Source organism: Sciurus carolinensis, chromosome 7 (genome assembly GCF_902686445.1).
Source record: "Sciurus carolinensis chromosome 7, mSciCar1.2, whole genome shotgun sequence".
NCBI classification, from domain to species: Eukaryota; Metazoa; Chordata; class Mammalia; order Rodentia; family Sciuridae; genus Sciurus; species Sciurus carolinensis.
In genome coordinates, this window is record NC_062219.1 from 81,450,138 (window position 1) to 81,477,606 (window position 27,469).

The following is a 27,469-nucleotide window of genomic DNA, read 5'->3' on the forward strand; positions in this document are numbered from 1 at the left end:
TTCCTAGGTTTTAAAGACTAGGATTATCAAAATCTAAAGGCAGCTAATTAAAGGAAATAAGAACATCATTTCTTTATGCTTGGAATTCAGCTGGTAAGAGTACAATTAAGGACACTATATTCTCTGTAAACAGTGGTGCTGGAGGGCAATATTTCAGTACTCTGTGGAGCCTGGATACTATGGTAGATGCCATACATTGTGCTTCTATATTGACACCCCTGCCCCAAATCATCATAAAAAGATGATTTGTACCTGTTAGTAATTTAACACTATGTTTAATATAATCACACTAAGCATATCAGAGTTAATTTGAAAGTTATCAGAAAAATTTGGGTGGCTTTCTCTGGTTAGCAAGCATGGTATTAATACTACAACCCTAGAATTTGCAAAGCCTCAACCTTACTAAGTTGGTTCTCAGCACTCACTTGAAAGAACAGACTAAATATAAGCTGGATAATCACAACATAACAACTTAAAAATTTGCTGTTATCTTAAAAAAGAAATTCTACCTGGGCATGGTGGTGCATGCCTGTAATCCCAGTGTCTCAGGAGGCTGAGGCATGAGGATGGAAAGTTCAAAGCCAGCCTGAGCAATTTAGCGAGACCTTTTCTCAAAATAATATAAGACAGAGGGGATGGGGAGATAAGCAGTTGAGTGGTAAAGCGCCCCTGGGTTCATACAAAACAAAACAACAACATAAAATACTAAGTCTTAGCAGAAGACTCACATACTAACAAACTTAAACACAATATCCGCTTAGGAATAAACATTCCTAGATAGTCCCTGGGATATATCAAGTGGAAAATGACCTGGATCTTGTTTAATATCAACTAACCAGTAATTCCCATGATTTGACAACAGTTTTCCTTGGAGAGAAAATTGCAGATCATATATCTTCCAGTCAAGAACTCTGTCATGCTTTCCTCTGACTGTAGTCCTGGACTGCAAATCTCAGGCTGCAATTTCAGCTTCAGCATTCAAAAAGTGCTTTAGAATAGTCCACATTTAGCAAGATATGGGGACAGGGTGCGTGGAGCTTCAAACTCATTTGTTCTTTCAATTTCTTATAAATTTCCTTCTCAGAATCATAATGAAAGGACCAGCTTCAGGATGAGTATTTTAGTCAGTCCTCTCCGAGTTTATCATATTCAAGGCTGTTCCCATGTTTGGCAATTCAAAACGCTTAAGATATATAAGGATACAGAAAAGTCACCTCTGTTTTAATGAAGTAACATGTTCAGTGTTTATCAGCATGCACTCCAGTAGGAGATCTGTTTGCCAAGTACAACTTGGAATTTCTCTTTAGACAGCCCCTTTCTCATATATGTTGCTCTGAAACTCACTTGTGCTCATATACGGAATAAGAATGTGTATTAGTTTTACTCTGAAAAGTCTGAGTCTGTGCAGTGGCTAGAAACATGAAAAAACTAGAAGAATGATCAAAAGTAATATGGGAAAAAATTAATTCTACAGCAATATTGGTATCTTTTAATATGCCTCATCAAGGGTCCACAAAATATATCTAACTGAGATCTTCCTTCTCAAAAAAATATAATCCTTTCACAAAATAGAATAAGCAGCTGTTGGGGAGCTGAATTTAAAAATATATGTGCACTTATGTATATATAAATTGCTAGAGCTGAAAATGCCTTCAGATACTAATCAGACAATTTTCCTATAAATTGACTATCTAATTAGTGCACTTCTTAAAATATATCTTTCAAGCAGTCTTGTGCATTTAGGTGAAACTTTCCCCTTTCAAGAGATAAAGAAGCATATATTTTCCAAAATAGTAATTATCTTCATCCCTGTAACTTGGTTGTGATCATGCAACATTGCACCAGTAATTTCTGGAAATATCTGCAGGAGCTTAGAGGATTTGTGAGGGTTAAGAGTTTCCATTATAAAAAGGAGTCTAGAACATCTAACATTTTCAACAGGTGTTATTACAAAGAACTGGAATAGTGATGTTTATGATTCTGTAGCAAAAACCTTCAATGCCTTTTGTCAATCAGCATTGCTTTTGCCTTTCCGATTCAAAGATTCTAACAGCCTGGCAGACTAATTTCAAGGATGCAATCCAGGCAGCTTAAAGAGAAGCAGGTTTATGCAATACTGGCATCTATTATATCCTAGGGCAGACTCAACATTTTCTCCCTAATGGTGCCACCCACTTGTCAATTGTTTATTAAGGAAGCACACCCGTAACAGGAGACAGTACTTTCAGGTGAGTGAGGCAACTGCAGGCAAATTGGGAAGAAAAAAATCCACCACAGTCCTGATTTGGTTTAAAGCAATCATGCAATCCCCATTATACCCACATCTTCCAAAAACACCTTTTCCATGGCAAGCAAAGTTACTGATGCATGTGGCTTTTGTCACAGTGATGCATTAGGTAAGCAGGTGTGCGCTGAGTACCAAGGGGTGCTCCAAAATGCATCTCCGTCATCTTCCACTCTGCCTCTCTAAGGTTCTGCCTGTTAAAAAACAAACCAAAAAAAAAAAAAAAAAAAAAAAAAAAACCCAGTTATGGTACTGCATTATATTGAGAAGAAAATCTGCTTTTGGTTGGTTTTTTTTTTTTTTTTAAATGTGAGGAACAGAGATGTTGGAAGTCACAATACATTACCCCCAAGTGATTGATAAGAGCAAATCCTGGGTTTTGGAATCAGAGCCCAGATTTAAATCACACCCAGTCAACCTGCCAAATACCAAAAATAGAAAGCAACATCCCACTAAGTCTCCTCTTAAAGGTACCTTTCTTCTAGTTCATGGGTAGGTGGGCATTATCTCACCCAGGGGGCATGCAGAGGCCCTGGTTTATGATGACCCTATGTGAAGAACAGCACTAGTATGGCTGTAACTGCTGGTAAATAGTTGCTGCTCCAATCACCCAAGTGCCACTCCACGGCTTTCCCATGATCCAACTGCTAAACAGCTGTCGCCTGGCACAGGAGACCTCCATGGCCTCCAGCTCTGGCAGTTTTTCCCTGCTGTTACATATTCTAAATATCACCCCTGAATGGCAGAGATCAGGAAGCAGAAACTTCCATAACAGGCTCTGCTTAGGGTCTATTAAAATAACAAACTGACTAATAACTAAAAGGTATTAGTCAGAAGGCCTCCTTTTCCTGAGGTCACACAGGTACCATGGTGGGCCGACCACTGCTGGCTCCAGCCATTCACAGGGGGGAGTGCTCCCTCACCCTGATTTCGACATCTTCCAACTTCAAGAAAAGATAAAAATCCGTATTTTAAATATTAGCAGCTTACACAATTACATGACCAATGAATTCTACATCATGTACAACCAGAAGAATGAGAAGTCGCACTCCATATGTGTATAATGTGTCAACATACATTCTACTATCATGTATGACTAATAAGAACAAATTTAAAAAAATTAAAAATTAAATAAATATTAACCCATTTACTTTTTACTTTCAAAAATTCTGCACTGGACAAATAACATATCCAGAGCTCACGTGGCCTGTGGGCCACCATTTGGTGATTTCCAACTTTCCTCTGCTCTGCTTGCTTTTGGGAGCGGCTCACTCGGAATCTACACTGCACTTGTGCCTGTGGGGCCCACAAACACTCTTTTCCCACTTGTGGAGCAATTACAGATGCTAACAGCCTCCTTATGTTTCCTGGTTGGCTTTCCTGTCTTTCCACGTGTGTGTACTGCAGTAGAAGTAAGAAAGGAGACGAAAAAGGGGGCTTCATCCTTTAGTATATCAACTCTGTAACACACTGTCAGAGTCTTAATCTGAAGACCATATAATCAATTATTACCAAAGTGGAGAGCAAGTGACTAAAATGGGGGGAAAATCTACATTTTGTTCCTATCATTTCACTCCTGCCATATAAAGATGAAGTCTGAGCTGCTACTAACACTAAGCCCCGGAATGTTTGTGACAGCAAGCAACACAGACACTGCACTATGGACATCTGCTCTGATCCCAAGTGCTCCAAATGGTTGGCTGAATGGGTGGGGTTGCCCAAGGCACTTACTGTTTTTGGACTGGTGTATTGAAATCAAGTCAATTGCAATGGCATGAAGACCAACTTTAACATCATGGCCAAAAGCCATGTTAGAATGTGTATTTTACAGATAATAGATTTTTTGAGACATTTCAGAGAGAATAAATTTTGTTTTGCTACTTTTTTGGGGGGTAAGGGGGATGGGCATGGAACCCAAGGCTTCATGCAGGCTACGCAAGTACTCTACCACTGAACTGTATACCCCCAGGCCCAAATGGCTTAAAGAGTAAAAAAGTCAGTCTGCACAGTGCCTAAGGAATCTACATCTTTGGGGAAAATGATAACAAAGATGGCAAGCACACAGAATTTTTTAAAAGGCTTTTACATAGACAATGGTGTCCACTGGGTTTATACATTCATTAGATTATCCCTACTCTGGTTTTTCTAGTTTTTTGAAGATAAATCTATATTGTTTAATATGTTGGGATGAAACATGTTATAAAAATACTCTAATTTTCCTAACAAGTATTCAAATGTTATATCTTCATAAAAATACTTTTTAAGAACCTGTAAATACTTTATGTGTGGGTTTTGCCTCTGCTTAAAACATGTGCATGGAAACCACCCACAACCATCTGTTGACTTGCTGATGTAAAAACAAAGCAAGATTTCACACTGGCTATGCACTGCAGGTGCTAGTGTATAATTTACATCACTGATGGCTGCTGTCTTCCTCCCACAGGTGTTTCAGAGATGGTACAGATCCTGGGTAGTCTCAAAAGACCTATTACTTATAGACAATAAAATTCCCAGTAATGTACTTCCATTTCAATTATTTTTTTTTAAAACACACACACACATTTTCAAATTTTATTTGTAAATACAGTCAAAACCTCAACTTCCATATATAAAGATTACAAGGAAACACACAAAAATATCAATGTGGATGGCTTGGGGTAGTGATTTTTGTTTTACTTTACACTTTCTTCATGTTTCCAAAATTTCTAAATGAGTCTAGGCTATTTTTATAATCAGCAAAAATTATTTTTTATAAAAATCAATCAAAATATTATCTGACTTAATAAATACCTTTTTAATTTTGAAAGTAATTTATCAAATCCAACGTGAAAACATGTATCATTTTTAGGTCTAAACATGAGACAATCAGGGTCCTGTATGTTTTCCAAAAGACATATGACTTAATAAAGGGTCTTTAAAAATATTTTGATTGGGTTAAGAATATATTTCCCAAGGTTGACCACTTATTATATAACACCCTTTCTTCACTGTAAATAAGTTAAATGTGCAAAAGACTTTTCAAATATGGCTTTAATTTTGCTCTCTCAAAAAATTTAAAGTAGAGTTGTCCCTCAATATCTGTGGGTGTTTGGTTTTGGGACCCCCTTTGGATCTGCAGATGCTAAAGTTCCTTAGAGAAAATATTTGCACACAATGTAGGCCAATCTACCTATATACTTCAGATCAGCTCTAGATCACTTATAATATCCAACATGAGGTAAACAGGTATTATACTATGTTATTTAAGAAATAATGACAAGAAGAAATAGCTGTGTGTGTTCAATGCAAAGGCAATTTTCTTTTCAAATATTCTTGATCCACATTTCAACCCACCAATGCAGAGGGTGAACTATGATATAAATTTGCAATTTAAAATAGAAAGCAGCTACTACCTTGTGCTACCTTAAATTCTTCTTGGAAGAAAGGAGTCTAAATTATAAATAAATCAACATTCCAATTTATGGCAATGACTGAAAATTGGAAAGAAAAAAACTAGGCTTGTGTGTCTTAGAACTGGATAATCTAGAATTATGCATAGGGACTATCTGTGCATCTCTTTAGCACTTTCAACCTCTATCCCTGAGAACAAGAAAGATAATTTTAAAGCAAAAAGAAGAAAAAATTAACCTACCTTTGATGCCAATCGTGGTTTCAGGCCTAAGAATGAAAAGACAGTGTTGCTTTCCTTTGATTCAAAAAAACTGTCATAATCCTAGGAAAAAAGGAGAGGAAAGTAAAACTAATAAACAAAAGCAAACAATTTGGTTGGTGCTTTTGACAAATTCTTTTTCTTTCTTTCTTTTTTTTTTTCTGGTATTGGGCTTGAACCCAGGGGCATTTAACAACTAGGCCACATCCCCAACCCTTTTTAACATTTTATTTCTTTATGGAAGTAGAAAGTGTATCATTGCTCTGTCCAGGCCAGAGAGGAATGACACATACCTACTAGATTTAATCTATTAGGGTCTAAAATTTTCCTTGAGTATGATGATGAATGTAACAAGTTTTTAATTCAAAATCTGTGACAGGATTAAAATGTACAACGTTTGACAACAGAAATGAAATAGGGATACATGCCTTTTTCCTCATGTGCCAAACTAACACCTGTCTGTGTGAGTCACATTGACCTAAGGTTTTACTTGAGGCTTCAACATGGAAGGATGCCTCCCAATTACACTCTTGATATTTTGCTATCTGTGGCTTAAAAAAAAAAAATCAGTGGGTAAATATAAAGCCACAAAGTCTCCATGTGTCAATGATAGTGCTTCTATTCTGCTTTTGAAGTTTTCCACATTCTTTCAGACTATGTCTTCAGAGAGAATAAAAAGATCAAATAAAGACCAAAAGAAACTATATTCTCTATAACATTTATCTTTGCTTTAGACACAGAACCATTTTTCTCTTGCTACTTTCACAAGAGAGGCTATGGAGAAATTCTAGTCAGTGTATTAATTCTTTCCTTGCCAAAGTTCGCATGTATCACACTGCCAAGTTTCCAAATTGATGTAAATCAGTTTTAAAATTGACTACTTTAATAACTTTATCCTAAGGATAAATACTGTAAGTAGACAATAATTAGAGTCATTTGCAGGCCTTCGTTTTGTGCTAGGTGCCTTAAAATCATACATCATTTAATCTTCACCACAGTTCACCAGATTGGAGACTGGCTCCAAGAGAAGCAATATGGTGTCCAAGTTTGACCACCAAGTGGGAAAGCTGAGATATGGGGCCATCTTTAACTGGTGTTGAAACAGTTATTCTATGATGCATTCTGCCCAAGAGGAACCAGGCACAGGGTACCCTGTATGCTGCAGACACTGAGCCCTAAGGAATCTCTTGCCGAGCAGAGTCAATGGCATTACAAGTACTTTTGAAATTGGTCTAGAAATCTAAATGAGTTGGCAACCTGTAGTATAGAGGTTTGCTTTTTGCAAAGCATGCCTCATTTGATGAAAAATCTTTGAATTGTTTGGTTCTGTGGACAGATCCTCTTGTCCAAAATCTTCATCAAGCCGAGTCTCATGATTTTGAAGTTAAGTAATTTTAATTCATGGTCATTTTGCCTCAGGCTTTGCATTTAAGTTGAAATATGAAGAAGCAGAATTAGCACAGGAAGTGTTGGGACAGGGTCATCCAGAGCAGGGAAAAGCACAGTAAAGGGCAGGGTTGACTGAGATCTGCATGTGCTGACTTTGTAAACCAGGAAAGAGTCTGAATTTAATTTAAATACCAAAGGAAATCATGTAAAGGTTTTGAGCAAAGGAACAAACTGATTCACTTTCCTTTCAGGAAATACCTAAATAGTCATATGAAGAATGGCTCAGAGAGGGGACAGCAAGAAGGAAACCAGAGAGAAAAGTGAGGAGAACACCATGGTAATTCAGGTAAGAGATGTCAGGGACAGCTTGCAGCAGAATGATGGCAGTGTAGATAGTGACCTAGACAGAACAGAGAAACTTTTAGAAGAATTGATACTTGGCTGTGGATCAGATGTGGAGATTAGGAAAAAGTGAGAATAAAGGGGCTCTGAGCTTTCTGACTTGATGGAAAAAGATTTGAGAAAAGGTTTAAGCCAAAACTGGAGTTGAACATGTTAAATTTCAGAAATTATATAAGACACTCAAGCAAAGAAGATATTGAGGCAGTAGAAGGTTGCTTTGCATACAAAATATTTCATGGAATTTATAAGAAAATTTGTAACTTTATAGGACAAAATATGATTCTAATGATAACACAAATTGTCTAAGTTCAATATATAATGTAGGCAACATTCCATGAACTAAAAATATTACATTCTTTGTCACAAAGTAATTTTCAAAAAGTCCAGTGACATTTCACTGATGTAGATTCAAGAAATAATCCTGTTCCATGGATATTTCTTTAACAATTTTTTTTGCTTAGAGTAAAATATGGTAAGAGAAGGAAGAGAGTTAAATTATGGGCTAGATTTATTCCATCCTTTTAGATATGCACTATATAAATTCAGTTACTTGTTCCTCTTTATAGTATATTCTACTTCTCTTGGATCTAAATTCTTTTCCTAGGAAATCCATTCTAATTAAGTTCATATGTCCTAGATCTGAACTCTCCTTTGAGCTCAGGTTCCACATAAGCAAAAAACTGTTCATAGACTCTTAAACAAAATAGGTCTAAACCACAATGCATGATCTTCCACTCCACAATAAGGACCTCTGAGAAACTGGCACCCTATTACCCTGCACTTAATCCCTTTGCTTCAAGAGGTCTCCCTGCTCATGTGATATGGACTAAAATCTTTGATATGGTAAAAGAGAACAACAACAACAAAAAGCCCTATGTAATCTGGTTCTGCCTAACTCCTCAGTTTTGAGAAGACCAATGCACTAACCACTGTCTGCTTCACAAATTACATTTCTGGGACACTGAGTGGGGTATATGCTCAAGCATCAGCATCTGTGGATCTGTGGTTTTAACACCCACCAGTGTACCATGTGAGTTATAGGACCTGATCATTTCACCTCCTCAAACTTTCTGCCCAGGTATGTCAGATACTATGAGTCCCACCGACTCCAGATTTTATTGATAACCTGATAGATAATTCCAGACTTCTCAGAAATAATGTAGCATCCAGTAGAGCTGCTCTTCAGTGGACCATAAGTTATATCCAAGCACAAAATCCAAGCTAGATATTCCTATTACTGGAGAGAGCAAATTAAAAACTTGTTCCTCTTGTATTTAACTGAATAGAAAAGACCGAGGACCAGTAACTTAGTCATTAAAATGCTGTTCCTGCTCTTGAGTTTAAAAGGCTTCTATTTGACTAAAAAGCTCTGATGTCATTGTGAAATTCAGTAGTGTGAAATTAACAATGTAAGAAATTTGAAAATGAGAAATGATGACTCAATTTCTATAAATATAGTGTGAATTTTACTTTCAAATGATTATAATAGTAACATTAAAATATCTGCATATAGATGAATAAAAAGCAAGTTGCAATGAAATAATAATTATACTTCAGGTTTCAGTGTTTATATTTAAAATACCAAAATCATCACAATTCCTCAAATCACAAACTGGAAATCAGGTAAGCTTGCATCTAAGTTTCATATACATAAAAACAACATCTAAAAACATACATATAAATGCAAGTAGAGAAAACATGTAACATGATCAACAAATCACTTCTCCACATTAAATTGCTCTTATAAGTTTTCATCACTAGCAAAAGTCAGATATTTAAAAATCTCAAAATGACATTTCTAATTTATTAAAAGAAAATTTTCTCTTAAACAGTATTTGTGTCATAAAAATCATAAATATTATTTTTATTTTATGAACTTTTAACTCAATACCATATCACTAAGGCTCGGTGGCTTCTTGCCCAAACACTGAATTAGATTCACTGAAGAGTTTAGGAAATTTCATTTACGGTATGAAAATAACAAGTACAAAGTCTGCTAATTAACTTTAAAAGCAAAATAATTCATAGAAAATTATTTTTAAAAATCAAACAGACTAGTACGTGACATATATCAGGTTACTAACACAATCTGTGTCATAAGGACAGATGAGTTGTGTTTGTAAATAAATGACCAATGTGTCACGCCTTAGGTAATATCCTGCTAGTAATATGGTTTGAGTAAATCCTATTCCTACTCTATTATTTACCAGTTTTAAAAACAGCATAAAAATTTTACTTTCCGACATTCAAAAACTTTTTCGTGTTTTGATAAATCCTAAAGTGTACAAGTTAAACTATTTTCTTTGTCATGTTTGGACAAAGAGTAGATGAATGATAATTTAACTTCTAAAATCTCTTAATAGTTAATGCCTCCTTTCAGAGTTAAATTTTATGATGTGAAACCCTTTAGGAGGAACATAGCTTTAGGAATTTAAATATCACTTCCTATTACATTATAACTTTTTATATTATGGCCTTGAGCCATAATATTCTGTAATAAAACAAAAAATTCTGCTTTGTTACCAAATTTGCTTCACTTGTCAAGATGATTTTTTTTTTTAAATATTAGAGTTACTACTACAAAGGTTAAAAGCATTATAGAGTTTAAAATTCACATAAGGTTTCTAAACAGACTCGCTGAATTCCATAGAGTTTTAAAGGTACTTTCCCAGAAGTGTTTGTAAATATGTGTCTGCAGACTGCAAATTTCAGGACAATCAGCATTCTGCAATATAAATATCAGTTAGTACTGACTTTGCAGAGGATACAAACACACAAATCACATGCAAAATTAGAGCACCCAGTTTCAGAAGCCACTACATTTTCATTACATTGAAGACAAAGGATAAAAAGTATTTCTAATGCTGTTTGCTTAGAAAAAGAAAAAAATTTAAACTGTATAGATAATAGCATAACTCAGCATTCCTATTCACTAGAGTTAATATTTATTTAAAAGCTATAATTTTAAGAAGGAAAAAAGCAAGCTAAAGAGTTTTAAAAAAAGGAAAAGGAAAAGAAAAGTCTCCCCCCACCTATACTTCTGTTTGGGGTTCAAGTGAAAACCAATGTGAGAGACATTTCAAAGCTCAAGATAAAATCTACAACAGGTAGAGTTAACAATAGTCTCATTCTTCCAGGAGCTCACATAAGGACATTATCTGTACACCCCAATTAGACCATTACAGACTAAGCAAGCATTTGAGACAAAGATCTTAAAGTTCTTTGCCCTTTCAGTGTTCCCTAAGAGAACAGTTAGGAAAGCCCACAGCAGCGGGCTCTGAAAAGCTGTATTGCTTCCCACAGCTCAATGACAATTAAGTGACAGAACCATATTATTTCTACATGCCAGGGGCACAAGCAAATAGGAGGCTGCAGGGAACAAAAACAACACACGGCCAACAAGGAAATGGTGGCAGCAATCAGTTTACATGACTCAAGAGGAAATCTGGTCTACCCAAAAAAAAAACTTACAGGGAACTTTTTTTTTAAGACTACCAGAGTTGCTACCACAACTGCTGCTGCTGTTACTGCTGCTGTTTAATATGGGGAGAGATTCCTTCTGCTTAAGTTCTTTCAGGTCTAAAAGGTAGCCTCTGAGCAAATTTCTTGATTTAGTGGATAATGATCTTTGATGATACACTCTGTGTTATGAAATCTTGATGCAGAAAGAAAAAAGCAGTTGGCAGTTCCAGTTCAGGTAGGATAGGTGAGATGTAGTTATCTAACATGGCTTCACTCAGCGATTTCTATGCCAAACACCGAAATAAGCACAAGCCCAAAGCTGAGGCTTTCAAATTCTTAATTCATGTTTAATATTTGTGACCATACTGGTTCAAGATGGCAGTGTAAGCACATGCATCCATCTCTTCTCTTATCCAAGTGCCACTGAAGTGGGAGGGGAAAAAATCTTCGTGCTAAACCTAGGAAAGGGATCCAGCGATAAAATTTTAAGAAATGCCTGGAATAGCTGGGTGCGGTGGCACACTGGTAATCCCAGCAGCTTGGGAGGCTGAAGCAGGAGGATCTTGAGTTCAAAGCCAGCCTCAGCAACTCAGTGATACCCTGTTTCTAAATAAAATACAAAATAGGGCTGGGAATGTGGCTCAGTGGCCGAGTGCCCTGAGTTCAATCCTTGGTACCCTCCCCCAACAAAAAAAAAAAAAAAAGAAAGAAAAAGAAATGCCTAGAATATATAAAACAAATACAACTGGACTGGTAGAAAAAACAGCAGAGGAAACCATGGCCCAAAACAACAGAAGAGCAATCCTTCCCAAAGGAACTCCCACAGAAACTAAAAGCCTGAGACAATGACTACAATGATCTGGAGAAGTCTGTGTTGGGCCAACACCAAAGCACAAAGGTGTGTGTGTGTGTGTGTGTGTGTGTGTGTGTGTGTGATACATCGCAGAGGCAATCCTTGGCACAGTGTATCACAAAGGTGTGTGTGTGTGTGTGTGATACATCGCAGAGGCAATCCTTGGCACAGTGTAGCCAGAGCTCTCAAGAAGTGCTCTCAGGACAACACTGATTGCGACCTGATGCAAACTCCTGAGTCTGTGGTCAATCTGGGCTCCAAATCAGACAGAAAGCAATGGAAAGGAGATGTGTCCTAGAAGGACACTGTCCTCCACTGCCTTCGTAACGCTCTTGCTCTTTCTTTAGCATGTGAGGGATCCAGGCTGCTTCTCTGTGCCACCCAGCCTTGTACAGTCTTAGTCCTCCTACCAAAGGGAAAAGGCCTGTGCAAGTCTGGGGAGAAGTCATACCAGCTCTTAAGGGAGAAAGACAGAAGTCAGAAACCAGAAGTAATGCTGGAGAACATGGAGATAGCTTAGAGAACACAAGAAAAAAAAAAAATGCTTCTAACTAATGTTTTTGGAGCAATTAAAGAAAATACCACATCAACAAACCAGAACAAGCCAATATTTTTAAAGGAATAATAAGAAAACAGCAACAAAAGGGCTCCTGGTAATTAAATTTGAATGCTAAATTAAAAAATTGATAAATGCATTAAATAACAGAATGATACAGGACTAAAAACCAAGCTAGTGATCTAGAAAATAAAATGTAAGAGTGTCTCTCAAAGTGTACAGCATTAAGACTAAGAGATGGAAATTATTAATCAGGTTAATTATTGATGGTATGAAGGGTAAAAAGTCCCCAAAACAACAAATCCTGCAGGGGAAGAAGAAAGACAATGGAGGGGAGGAAAAAGTCAAATCACAGGACTTTTCCAAAGTGAAAGAGAAGTTTTCAGATTGAAACTTCCAACAATTGCTGTGCATAGTAAATTTAAAACACACACACACACACACACACTCCAGAACTGAAACACACACACACACACAAGCTTAAAACCTTCCAGAAAGAAAAGTAAAAAAAAAAATCTACCTCTAAGAATCTAATCTAGCAGATGTGAAGTCTTCCAGAAAATACCATAAATACAGAAAATGAAGTAATACTTCCTAAGGGAACATGATTTTAATTCTAGAACTTTAGACCCAACAATATTATCTACTAAAAATGAAAATCAAATGAAGACTTTAAAAAAAAAATTAGAAAGTTTACCAGGTAGAGATACCAAGTATTTTTTCAGAAGTTAGTCTAAGCAAACAAAAAAGCAATGTAAGAGAAAAGGTATGTTTCTTCTCGTGTTTCCAGACAAGTATGTGCTGGAGTGAGTGAAATTGCTGAACTTTGTGAGGAGAATCCCTTGGATACTGATGTTTGTGTCATTCTCCTCTAAGCCAGGGACTGAAAAGGTTATATACCCTCTGTGGCTGCTCACTCTACTGAACAGTTTTGTAGGGAGCAGTATTTACAGAATCACACCAATATATTTATATAAACGATTATCACAGTCAATATTATGTACATATGGGTATTTGATCAAAATGGGGGAGACCTGACAGAAGTTACCTCCCTTCATCTATCAAAGAACAAAGTAAACACTTCAAATTTTAAATCAAGGAATAGAGATATTAATAAATTAATCAGAGAGGAGAAAGAATTTAGCAAACAAGGCAGGACTTACATGAAGAGGCTCCATTTTGGGAAAATGGAGGGGGTCACCTACAAAGAAAGCAAAGGAAGTCTGCTTTCCATTCCTGACTTTTTAAAAAATTACTTTTTAATTTTTTACTGACTGCATTTTGATTCTTTTGTACCCAAATGGGGCACATCATTTCGTTTTCATTCCTGCCTTTTGGAAAACAAGCTTTGCTGAACTGACATTGATATCAACATGCCCTTACTGTCTTAACCATTTTGCCCTTTCTTCATTATCTTTAATTTAATTGTATATAGCTAAGGAAGGAAGAAAAATGTTAAACAGAAAAAAAATCTAACAGTTTGGATGTTAGTTCACATATACTTCTAAACATGCACCTGGGGTGGCCTCAGACTGTCTGGATGAAAGCTTTCAATATTCACAGCACAAGTCATCATTTTTATGAAAGTCACATCCCAGGGATTCGTCACTGTAGAATATCCGAGGCAAACATCTTGGTAAGGTGAAAATGGAAGATTAAACATTTATAGACAGAAGAATAAAAATTACAGTTATAGGAAAGAGAACTGCAAAGATTATCTAACTCAACTGTTTTGCTTCTGGGCATACGGCTGATCACTAATTAGCGACAAAGAGGAATTTCTATCACCTGCTCCCCACCACTTGAGTTTCCCCTTCCTAGTATCTGAGATTACGCCACATAAGAATATTTACAGTAAAACACATGATGGAGAAGATTCTCCTTGATTAGATAACTGATGTTTTAGACAGAAGGGCTTGGAATACAGATTTTCAATTTCAGAAAAAAAGATTCCTAAGAAAATTCTACGCGTGAAATAGATGAGGTTCTAATAGAGGTACTTTCCCAAACAATTTTCATTGTAAAAGTCTACAAGAAGGTTCACTGGATTTGTTTTTGACAAATTTGGCTTTGACCTTTATTAATAAAATGGGAATGCTACAGTCTGGCCTAACAGACTTCAAATCATACACCCCAAAGGCTCAGTCCTTGATGAGGAGACCCAACAGAAGGACTGATGTTTATAAAGTATGTCCCACGTTCCTAGCATTTTAACGAGTAACAGATTATAAGATAAGCAGGCCACATAACATGATGAGGGTGAATGGGCACAAGGAACTTAGGGACCAACTGAAGGCAAAGACATCAAGAAAATTTTTGAGATAAAGGTCAATAGCAGTAAAAAGTCAATAGCAGTAAAAAGTCCAGAGTTGCTGGGAATGGGAAGGGGAAGTAATAACCAAAGTCCTAGTTAATTAGAAGTATAATAACAGGCACATCTGAATTGAGTTTTGAAAGTGAAACAAGACAGAATAATTGGGATTTGGTACTCTGGATGTATGAAGTGAAGAAAAGGGTGTGAGGATTTTCAGGGCTCTACTCCAAGTATCATATAGATGATGCACCATTAACTCTTCAATAATATCTACACCTTAGAGCACAGCCTCCTGGGGATGAGGAGGAAAATCTGGGACTTTAGTTTCCCTTATTTTTCCCCCTATTAACTCTTAAAATAGAGTTCTGTTGGCACACAGTTACTAGAGACAGGCTATGAAACAGGTGCAAATTTCTTCCTCTCATTATGTTCTAGTCTGCTCCACTGTCAGAGGATAGACTTAAATGCCATGAAGGGACTGGGGAAACAGCCAATTAAGGGCTTCTCAAATGTGACCATGGAAGAACTCTGGGAACCTGAGGGAAGGGTGAGTGACCCATCCTGAGAAGGGTAAACTACAGCAGGTGCCATGAGCACTGAACAGTGTTAACATTTTGTAAACAGTTGGGAAACAAAATAAAACCAGACAAAAATCAAAAGAAAACAATATATGCAGCAGAAAACTATGTGGCTCTCGAAACCTAAAATATTTATTGATCACCTGATCCCTGATCTAGAGCACTGGAAGATAATTTTGAAACAGTCCCTGCCAATGTGAAATTCCTGAGAAGCTTAGCTTAATCCTAAAAATTCATGAAATTGGAACATCCTGCCCTATAAATTGTCAGTGTTTATTTTGCTGTTTAAAATATATGTTTTGCAATGTGCCCAATCGCCAAGTCGAATGGATGTTTTGAGTAGACAGACTTTATTCTATGATATTGGGCATCTGTGGGCAACAAGAAACTCCTCTGATTATGTCCGCAATGTATACAATAATCATCGAGTTTTAAATTTTCTTACTTTTATTTCATCAAATGACTTTTTCTTGACCTTGAAACCAGATTCTAGAACTAATAATAACTTGGCTCATATTGATAACCATATATCACAAACATTGCTGTTGCTTGACAGAGACTTTGAGGACAGAAAGAATGGAATAGCCTAGTTGGGCATGTTGGTGCATGCCTGTATTCCCAGTGACTCAGAAGACTGAGACAGGAGGATCCAAGTAGAAGGCCAGCTTCAGCAACTGAGCAAGGCCCTATCTCAAAAGAAAAAGGACTGAGAATGGAAGAGCCTAAAATGAGAATGTATTTTCTAAAATAGCTTTCAATTTACTGCCCTTCAGGACAGCTTGTCAGTAATTAACTGTCATTTCAAGTGACTGAAAACAAACTAAATAGCCCAGTAGGGGAATGATTAAGTTAATTATAATAATCCACCCACAGGAATAGTATGCAACTTCTAAAAAATAAATTTGGGGTGTAGGAGGGGGGCAAGAATGGAGGAAGGAGGGACTGTATAGAAGAATAAGAGGGGTGGTGGGGGGAAATAACAGAATGAATCAAAAACTATTACCCTAGGTAAATGTATGATTACAAAAACGGTATGCCTCTACTTCATGTACAAACAGAGAAACAAGATGTATCCCATTTGTTTACAATAAAAATGAATTAAAAAAAAATAAGTTTACAAAGGGCATAGGAACTATTTTTGTTAGAGAATAAAGCAGGGCACAAAATGAAGACATACAGTATGTTCAACAGTGTGATTTTAAAAGTTTAAAACTATTTTAAGAAAAGAGAAAGTATAGAGAACAGAGGTTTGCAGTATTATTAGAAAGGTAAAACTGACTGCTGCCCCTACTTTACCATTCTCATTTTTCAAATTATCTCTACTTGCATATTCATTTTAGTGTTGAAAAATCAGAAACATTAATAACAATAATGCTAGAAAACCAATTACTTCAATGTGTAAACATTTTAAGTATCTCTTCCCAACACCTTCTTGGTGAGACCATGGTTGAAGATCATTTCTTATGTTCATATGTGGGCATTTAAACACACACACACACACACACACACACACACACACACACACAGAATAGTAGTAAGCCTTTTCAAAATGAAATCTTACATCCAAATCACAGATTTGTAAAACATAATTATAGGAGCAGGTTGTTCAGGATTCAAAAATAAGTTCCCAAATACACTTAAAATACATGATCCCAAGACAATCTTCTCAAAAATCTCACATAAGCACTGTACCTGGGATAACTGTGGCTGCATATACTTAGGTGTGCTTGGGGCGAGGTCCTAAGCCTCTGCCAAGGCACTTCTCCTTGTCTTCTTACATGGGAGAGGTGAAGGAGTGACATAAAAACCTACTGCTGGTCATTCGCCCTTTCTGCTCCTGCTGAAAATTAGTTTAACCCATCTCTAGTCTACTTTCAGGTCTCAATTCAGCTAGCATGTGGTAAGGCAGGCATAGTTAGCCCAAAATCACCATATAAAAACAACCAGCCAATAATGTCCTCTGATTTGCTTTAGCAATACATCCAATGATTAAACACAAATTTAACATTCTAATTCATTTAAATACCATTTGAAAGTGTAAAAAAAGCAATAATTTTAAAACATTCTTATAAGTTGCCTAATGGAAATGGTCAAAAGGTTATCATTACATAAAATTGTCCATTTGTCTTTCAGATAAACTGTCCTTTCTCATTTTAAGACAGTATTTTCACAACAAACTCTAACTACATCTAATCCGGCTCCATGTCTCCTCCCTGTTGCCCTAAGCCTGACTGAGCACTGGCATCCTCAGTCAAACCTACACCGACTTGACTATCTGAACAGTCACTGCTTTTCCCCCCTTGATAGGTAATCCATGAATCAGTGAATCCATGGAACTTCACTGAGTTTCCATTTCTAAGTAACTTGTTAAAAAAAAAAAAAAAAACCTAAAAACTGAATTCAGCAAAGCTGGAGGACAGAAAGAAGGAGAGGTAAAAACAACCCCTGAATCGACCAAACCTGCACACCACTGCACCCCCATGTCCAGTGCCTGTGTCCTGCCACCATTGCCATCATTGCCACCAAAGAAGGAAGAGACAGTATCTAAGGGGAAGAAGGAGAAATATGCCCCTGACAGGGATGTGAAGAACCCTGAGAAAATGGAGATGCCAAACTGGCCAGGCACAGAAAGCTGAAGGTGCCACAGATGCCAAGGGATGTGTGTGTGTATTTTTTACAACTGTGTATGTAATGGTTTCAATAGATAAATGGTTTCAAATAGATAAATGGAAAAACATAAGACTTGAAAACACTTTTGTTCATCAAAGGACACAGTCCACAAAGTAAAAACACAAGTTCTGGAATAAGAGAAAGTATTTGCAAGTCAGATAACTAAAAAAGGATAACTATCTGACGAGAATATAAAAGAATTTCTATAACTCAGCAACAAAAAAGTCAAATAACTTGACTAAAATAAGGAAACAGGAGGTGACCATTTTCCCACAGATAAAATACAAATGACTAACAAACATATTAAAAAGATATTCAATATCACTAATCATCAGAGATATGCAAATCAAAACCACAATGAGACTTTACTCCCACAAGAATGACTACCATAAGAACTAAACAAAACAAAGCAGAAAATAATAGGTGTGAGTGAGGATGGAGAAGCTGGAACTTCAGTGCACTGCTGGTAGGACTATAAAATGATCCAAGAGCTATGGAAAATGGTTTGGCTGCTTCTAATGAAATTAAAAGTAGAACTTACCATATGATCTAGCAACCCTGCTCCTAGGTATAGATCAAAAGGAATTTAAAATTTGTAAACCCATGTTCATAGCAGCACTATTCATAACTGCCAGGAGATGGAAGCAACCCAAATGTCTGCTGATGGATAAATGGATAAACAAAATATGGTGTATACCCAAAATGAAACAGTATGCAGCCTTAAAAGGAAGTAAGTCTTGTCACAAGTTATGACATGGATGAACCTTAAGAATATTATGCTAAGTAAAAGAAGCCAGTCAGGAAGGGATAAACACTGTGTGCAATTTCACTTATATGAGGTATCTAGAGTAGTCAAATTCTTAGAAATAGGAAGAATGATGATGGTCAGCGGCTGGGAAGGAAACAGAAGGGAGTTACTTAATGGTCATACAGTTTCAATTATGCAAGATAAAAAGTTCTAGGGGTTTGTTTTATACCAGTGTAAATCAATTTAATACTACTGAACTATACACTTAAAATGGCTAAGATGGTAAATTTTATGATACATTTTTTTACCACAATAAAGATTTCTAATAATAAAATAAAAACATATTTAAAAATCCAAAAAATAAAATAAATATTAATTTAAAAAAATCCAAATCATCTACTTGCTAAACAGAAAGAAAAGGAATAAAAGGAGAGTAAATATTTTCCCTTTGGATATATGGATTTCATTTCTAGTACATTCCACACATGCCAGTTCTACAGAAAGAACAAAGAATTAAACCTTGAACATGAGGATCCCAGCTTTCTAAAATCCAAATCAGACATTAAAACTCATCAGAAAAGTCTAGCTGTTGGGATGTTTACTTTTAGAACCCATCAGCCAGATTTGCAGAGAAGAATCCTGCTCACAGCAGAACACTCCAGGGAATCAGCTAGAATAACATGGCTGTGCCACACACAATACCTTTATTTTATCTGTTTATTTATATGTGGTGCTGAGGATCCAATCCAGGGCCTCACGCGTGCTAGACAAGCGCTCCGCCACTGAGCCACACCCCAGTCCCCAGTTCTGGTTCTTGAATGCAAACTAGAAAGGTCACTGGCAACTTTAGGGGAAAGGAATTTATGGAGGTATAGTGGGGAACTGACAGAATCCACTTAAAGCTGGGGAACCAGTTTAGAAAACAGGAAGAATTTCGTTGTCTGAGCAGTCAAGAACACACCCAGTTTCTGCTGTGTAAAGACACCTGACACAGCTATAGTCTGGCCCATCCACCCCAGACACTCACTGCCACAGACTCCAACTGAACTTGTTTCTTCATCATCCTCTGATTGTTCAAAATCTGGGTGAGAGGAACTGATAGTCAAGCCAGGGAACTTCCAAACAGCTCAAATTCCTCCCAACAGGTGGGATATTCTAATGCTAAATTTGATAGAGAAGTCCACTGGTTACACTTACTCCATGTCCCACATGCTTAGTTCATTCAGTTGGAAATAAAGTAATAAATCTGTAGCCAATTCAGGGTTTAGAAGAATGGGCAGGCTCTCTGTCACTTGGAATGTGATAGGTTTCTACAGGTTAACCAACCAGATGAGACCACTCATAAAACCATCCTTGGGTAAAGCAAGGTACCCAGGAGCAGGTGGATGAATGAGGTCTAGAGTTGGTTGCCCTCTAATGCTTTTGTCAGGGTCATATTTACTTGATGCGGATAAAAGCAGACATTGTCTTCAACACACCTGCCAGAACAGACGATAATGACAGGACACATACCAGCAGCTCTGTCTTCACTACCTGGGAGCAAAACCGCTGGAGCAGAGAAGATGCCATTTATCCGGCAGTTTAATCAATAGATAGCCTTTAGCCTGCTCCCAGACGGTCTACCTAAAACGACCTCCACCGACTTCACAGGGCAAGATACAGAGATTCAGAAGTCATAAACAAGTAAAAATAGGGGGAATGAAGTTAACTACTTCACAACATTACACCCTTTCATTCATTCTATACATTCCCCTGTTCAAGGGGCTTTAAAGGCTTTTACGCTTTTAATGATACAGCAAGGACGTCTCCACTGCCTTTCTTTCAAACAATCAACATAACAAGGGATTTTAAAAATAGAAACTTCATTTTTTGGATAAAGCTGGAGACATCTACTGCCCTGATCCATGACATACGTGGGTAGTGGGTGGACAAAGGGTGAGGGGATGTTAGAGAACAGAAGATGGTGAAACCTCAGAGTCTGCAGAGGCAACACAAACAAGAAGCGAGCTGCAGGGTCCCAGTCAAGCTTGGGAACTGGAGGCACCAGCTACTGGGAGGGTAAAGTAAAGGGGCAAAGGCAGAAAATAGAATGACTATTTGAAAGTCTATATGGGCAGCAGTTGGACTCCAAGGACTCCTTAATTTCTTAGAAGAAGCAAGGAGGGACATTAGAATAACAGATATGCCTTCAGGGAAGTCAAACACTTAAAAACACAGGTATTGAAGAGAGTGGGTGAAAACAGGGATATGAAGAGGTATGACAGAGGGCCACCCTCCAGTTCCCTCACCTGACAGGTCCACCACTCCAATAGCCAGGATGTTATTCCCAAACCACGAGACTGAGAAAAGCATTAGAGAGCACTGTAGCTCCTTCTCCAGGCCATTGTTGAAAGAACTGTGGTCCCAAAATAAACACTGACTCTGTACTTAGAGTTGCAGCAAATGGCAAATCTTAACCTACTCATTAGAAAGAAAAATGTCATTTTTTTTTCTTAACTGAAGGAATAAGAAGGTAGGTAGATAATTAGAAAAAAATTATCTTCACCTTCTTAAATAGTACATAAAGCAGAAAGACACCTAATAGATTTTAGATGTTCATAGTGATCCTTCTTGGTTCATAATCATAAAATATGGAACTCCGGTTTATAATCAGTTTTTAGTAGTTATTTAAGCCATACAGGGATAAAGATTCAAGAATAATTCCCTCTTCTACTCTGCCCCACCAACTGTATTAATTGAAAGATAAGTTTCATTTAGAAAATAACGAATACATAGTTTCCCTCCTATCCCCTCTTTCAAAGCAGAGAGGAACAGGAAAACCAATAAACATACATGGATTCACACTCACACACCACACAACCAGTCACATACACACGCTAACTGTAACGCTGGATTCATATGCCCTCCAACTTCGCCTCTGTTGGACTTGTGACCTTGAGACAGGCCCTGAGTGAAGGGGTCACAGTCTTCACTGTAAAAAAACCCAACTGCACTCTAGCTGACATGCTATGAGTAAGAAAAGAAAATAGTGTAGTAACAATCCAGCCACTTACTCCACAGTATCGGTCACCATTAAATATTTGAGGTGGCAGTGGGTTGCCCTGAGCGGGCTTCTTCTCTGGGGGGATGTTTTTGTACATCCATTGCCTCTGTTCTTCTGACATTGTGATATCCACCTCCTCAAACTCTATCTTGTTGGCTTCCAGAAATCTGACCACATCCTGCTGCTTCTTCTTTATCTAGAGAGAAGACAAACAAAAAAGGAGAAATGCTCATCTGAAACAATAAATAAGTTTCCAAATTGAACTAGATTCAATTTCTCATTGTCAGAGGTAACTGATGCAAAAGAGAAGTAGTTGACAAAAGTGTCCTGCACTGTTGGCACTTTGGACATCCAGTGCTGGACTAAGTAAGTCCTAACACAGAGACTCCTCCACCTGGGTTTCCCAGAACACTAAGGCTCCACTCAGATTGCCTGGAAGGAACAGACTCGAGGGGCGAGAGCCACAGTTCTCCATGGGCCACAACCATCCCCATCCCACCCCCAACCCACAAGAAGTTGACATTTATAGTCACAAAAGCTCCCTTTGCCCAAAACCATTTGAAAACCATGGGCATTGTGCCTGAGAAGCTGACGTTTCATTAATTCATGAGAGCAGCAGCATTTTATTCCCCTCAGCAGCTTCTTTCAGATATTCCACAGCTATAACCACTGACATGAAAGAATCCTTTCATCAATTCACGAGAGAAAAATGTTCTCCACTCCTAAGGTGAGAGTAAACATGAGAACCATCTTCCTGTGAACAGTTCTTAACCCTCTCATTCCTCTGATCCTTCTCCTTTCCTTCTTCAGTCACTAGGGGTCAGGTGCACTCCTAAGGAGCTGTGGACACATCTGCAGGCATGCCAAATGTTAATCCACCTTCTAAATCTAAGGGTCTATATTAACTAATATAGACGGGATGACAATATTCAATGTCTTAAACCAGCATGTAAAATGTAAGACAAGCTTGCCTTTTCTAAGTGATTATGGGGAATCTGCATAAAGAACAAACTTAAGGGTGAAGGAAATTTTACAATGACCCAGGCAAAGAATCATTTTGAGAGGTCAAGCAGTCAGAAAGACCTCTCATCCAAGGAAATAAAAAGCTTAGAAAATAAACTCTTACCCACAATTATCTCCATCCCACCCAAATGCCCCTACAAAAAGCCTCAATGGATTGAGAGTGAAAATGTTATATGCTATGAGCAAGGAGCATTTGTTCACTGGGTTGAAGTTCATGAATGACTAACATGATGGTGTGGTTAGTATGGACACAAATAAAATGTTGGAAAAATAGATCAACTTCAAGTTCAGTGATATTGTAAGATGAGAGAATAACATCATGTTTATAATACAAATTGATAAAAGCATTATCTGAATTTCTTGAATACAGACTTTTCTCCTTTCTGAAAAAGCTAACTTTCCCCCTTACTGATACAGTTTTGGAAATGTGGTTATATTATTTTGAAACTTCAACACCTAAAAGCATCATTCACTCCTACTTAATTTCCCCTTAAAAACCTAGTAGGTAGATTTTATTGTTCCTGTTATATAGATGAGGAAACTGAAGTTGAAAGTGGTTACTTATTTTAATCAACAGTAGAATATGTTCTTGTGAAAACAATCATGTCATTTTCCTGCTTAAAATACTTCCAAAGGCTCTCCAATATCCTTGGGTACATAAATTCTGTGTTAACCCATCAGTGTTTCATCACTGGGACTAAAACACCCAACAAAAACAACCTGGAAGAGAAAAGACTTATTTTGGCTCACGATTTCAGATATTTCACTCCATAGTTGACTGGCTTCATTTCTTTGGGCCTGAGGTGAGGCAGAATATTATGGCAGAAGGGCATGGCAAAGGAAAGCTACTCAGATCATGGAGCCAGGAAGCAGACAGAAAGATGGGAGGAACCAGAGACAAGATACAGTTCCAAGTGCATCCCCACCATGACCTACTTCTTCCAACCATGTCCCCCCTGCCTGTAGGTTTCATCACAGTCCATTCGGTTATCAAGGGATTAATCCACTGATGAGGTCAGAGCCCTAATGATCCAATCACTTCCCCAAAGCCCACCCCCGAATGCAGTTGCATTGGGGACCAGGACTTCAACACACAGCTTTCAGGACATATTCCAGATCCAAACCATAACAATCCCTCCTTAGCATATTATGATATCTGATAAACTTCATGATATAGTTTGATTATAAAAGCAACTTATTTGCATTTGTAAAAGTCAGGAAAACATACAACAGTGACCTATAATGCTACTACTAGGCAACCATTGTCAAAATTCAGAGGAATGAACTTAAACTTTCTGCCCCTGAGAACTCCAAGATACATAATAAAACCTTGGTTTTCCAAATAATGTATTTATATGTATGAATGTATGTATGTATGTGTATATATATACAAATATACACACACACGTACACACACACACACACACACACACACATATTTATCTCATTGCCTTTATCCCAAACTGTGGCTACTTTAAAACTCATATTGCTCATTACGAGGAAACATGGCAAAGACAACATAGCTTCTTTGCTTTCCACCCCTATCCTACACACGCTGATACACATTTGGCACACACCACACACATTGATTGCTGCAATCCCTATGACAAATGGTCTTTCCTTTCATAGGATCACACTTGATAGAATGGACTGCGTCTTGCCCCTTTCATTTAACAATACATCATAAATACTGTCTCCAGACTTCTGACATTTTTCAAAAGCATGAATTTTAATATCTGCCTGAAAATTCCACTATGTACATATACAGCTAACTACTACTCTGTTACTGGATAGTTAGTATAGCTGTAACTTATATAGTGGACGTCTTAGTCTATTTGAGTTGTTTTAAGGAAATACCAGACTGTATGGTAAACAAATTTATTCTTCACAGTTCTGAAGGCCTAGAGGTCCAAGATCCAGGTGCTCCAGAATTGGAGTCTGGTGAGGGCCCATTTCCTGATTCTCAGATGGAACCTTCCTGCCATGTCCTCACATGGTGAAAAGGACAAGTTGGTTTTCTGAAGTCTAATCCCCTTCCAGCAGTGCACCTCCTAACGTAATCACATTGGAGCTTAGGTTTCAACATATGAATTCTGGGGGGACACAAACAGACCATAGCAACATCTTTATAAATTTCACTCTCTCAACACTACTTAAGGTCAAAGCCTATGCAAGAAACCCAGGTGTCCAAGAACAGAGACATTTTTCAGGTTCCTTACAACCCCATGCAGGTCTCTGAACAAGGCCACATCAATTTATACCTCCATTAGTGATGTCTGAAAGTGTCCATGTCTCAACACCTCTCCCTTCTTGTGGTATCTTAAAATTGTTTGTGAACATTAATCCTAGAATATTAAAATTAAAATACACCCTTAACACTAACATGTTCAGAAAGAAGCACACTTCCCTACTAACAATAGTGATAACGGACAAGAGTGCTACAAAGAGTAAAATGTATGTAATAATGTCTCTATTTTAAAAGGGGGAAGCAAGAGAGACATGGCTGGGTTTTTATTTCAAAGACATTATTTTAATACAATGCTGCTTAAAAAGAAAAAGGGAGAAGCTCTGTATGTATTTGTTAACACTGTTAGGAAAAGATCTGCAAGATATATCAGTAGGTAAAAAAAGAAAATGGGGAGAACTGTCCATAGATTAGACTCACTGAATAGAAAAAACTGGAAAAAACTGGAATACATTTATAATTGCTTATATTTACATTTTTAAAAAGTCTTGTTAACGAACAGGGACAGAGAAATAGGAACTGGCAAGAGGAGGAGACAAAATGGGAGCAATAGTTTTATTTAAAATTTTTTGACATTAAAAAATGTACTAATATTCAAAAGATTTAATAGAAGTAATGTATCCTGAAAGACAGAGACAGACATATGGGCCGCCAGTATCCTAGCTCCATGTGAAGAACAGCCAGGAGGGGAGTGGTCCATGGCACAGAGATGCTGTGTTTCCTATAAACCAAGTGCTCATGTTGTAACATGAGGCACAACCTGAAGCCTTTTGTTAGCCATTGGTCTCCATGATTCCTTATACTTATATGAAAAACCTAATTGAGTAAAACAAATAAATGGAAGAAAAAAGAAAAAAACTAGGACCATAGAAGGTAGCTAATACTATATAGCAAATCACCCACTACACAAATTGGAAGAAATTTAACCTAGAGAAGGAAGTTTCCCAGTGGATGTTTGTGACCTTAGCATCAGGAAGATATGAGTCACACCATCACGAGTTGTTTTTAAGATCTGCGGAGGTGACTGTGGAGTAGAACATTGGGGCCCAGGCTTTCCAGGCAGAGACGGTTTAGAGCTCATGGCCTGCAGGGTGGGCCCCAGGTAACAGAAAGGTTTCCCACATAGCAACAGGAAGCCACCAGGGGCACCTCATGTGCTGGGCATGATCCCAGAGTCCAAACAACAATACCATGCACAATCACTTCCTTCACACAGTGAGTTCTATTCTCTCCACATTTCAGCTTTTCTTGAAATGTAATGCATCTTACAATCAATATTTTAAAAATCTGTTGAGCAAATGAAGGAGGAGTAAATTGTGGGACAACAGTCTCTGATTCATCTGTGTCAACTTATCCATGGGTGGAAGGTACCTGCAACTCCCATGTTTGTTTTTATTTAAATACACTTATTAGCCAAAGCAGACAATTGCTATTTACCCAGAAACCAATTTCCTTTTCTTAATAAAAGAAGTCTCTTTTGTTTAGGAGAGCAATGAGCTCAGCTACAAAAACTTGTTTACCGGAATGCTTTCGTAGCTCAAGGTGATCACATGATAGTTCTGGCCAAAGAGATGTGAGGTAGATGGTCCTTAGGAAGGCTCCACTTCATGAATGAAAAGACAAAGTCCTGGGCTAGGACTGTAGCTCAGTAGTAGAGTGCATGTGAGGCACTGGATTCGATCCTCAGCACCACATAAATAAATAAAATAAAGGTATTGTGTCCAATTACAACTAAAAAAAACCAAACCATTAAAAAAAAAGATATTGTGTTCATTAAAATATATATAAATAAATAAAAGACAAAGTCCCCTTTTGCCCTCACCTTTCTCTTTCAAATAAATGGAGAAAATCTGGAGTACATTTACAACTGTTTATGTTTATATTTTTTAAAATTCTTGAAGGTCATGAAAGAAATTCACAAAAAGGGTCAGGGAAATAGGAAGGGAAGACATGGTACCTGGAGGTACAGAAATCATTTCACAAGGTGAAAACGAACACCAAGGTTAAGCAGAAAGCAAAAGCCTGTGTCTGTGATGGCATTTTACAGTTGCCAGCCCAGTCTCTTCTTGCACCGTCTACTCTAAACATTTCTGTATCAAACAAAACCCTAACCAGGTAAGCCACTCTTTATCCAATTTCTTACAGTTTGCACCCAAGTGCAATACCACCTGATAAAATTCTTAACTGTTGCTTCAAATGTCTTTAGAAATAATGTATTATCAGGAAGGTTTCTCAATAAAAGCTATTACCAAA

At 37.4% G+C, this 27,469-nt stretch overlaps 1 protein-coding gene across 1 annotated transcript in view; it reads right to left on the reverse strand.

The window, feature by feature from the left end:
• Window positions 1-220: 220 nt before the first annotated feature.
• The window catches only part of Sh3bgrl2 (SH3 domain binding glutamate rich protein like 2), a 63,968-nt gene continuing 36,719 nt past the window's right edge, over window positions 221-27,469 (reverse strand). The window contains exons 2-4 of the mRNA XM_047559362.1: window positions 21,959-22,144; window positions 5,916-5,996; window positions 221-2,478 (exon numbers count right to left, since the gene is read on the reverse strand). Of these exons, the coding sequence (XP_047415318.1) occupies window positions 2,467-2,478; window positions 5,916-5,996; window positions 21,959-22,144 (279 nt within the window). The 3' untranslated portion in view covers window positions 221-2,466. The remainder of the gene's footprint in view (window positions 2,479-5,915; window positions 5,997-21,958; window positions 22,145-27,469) is intronic.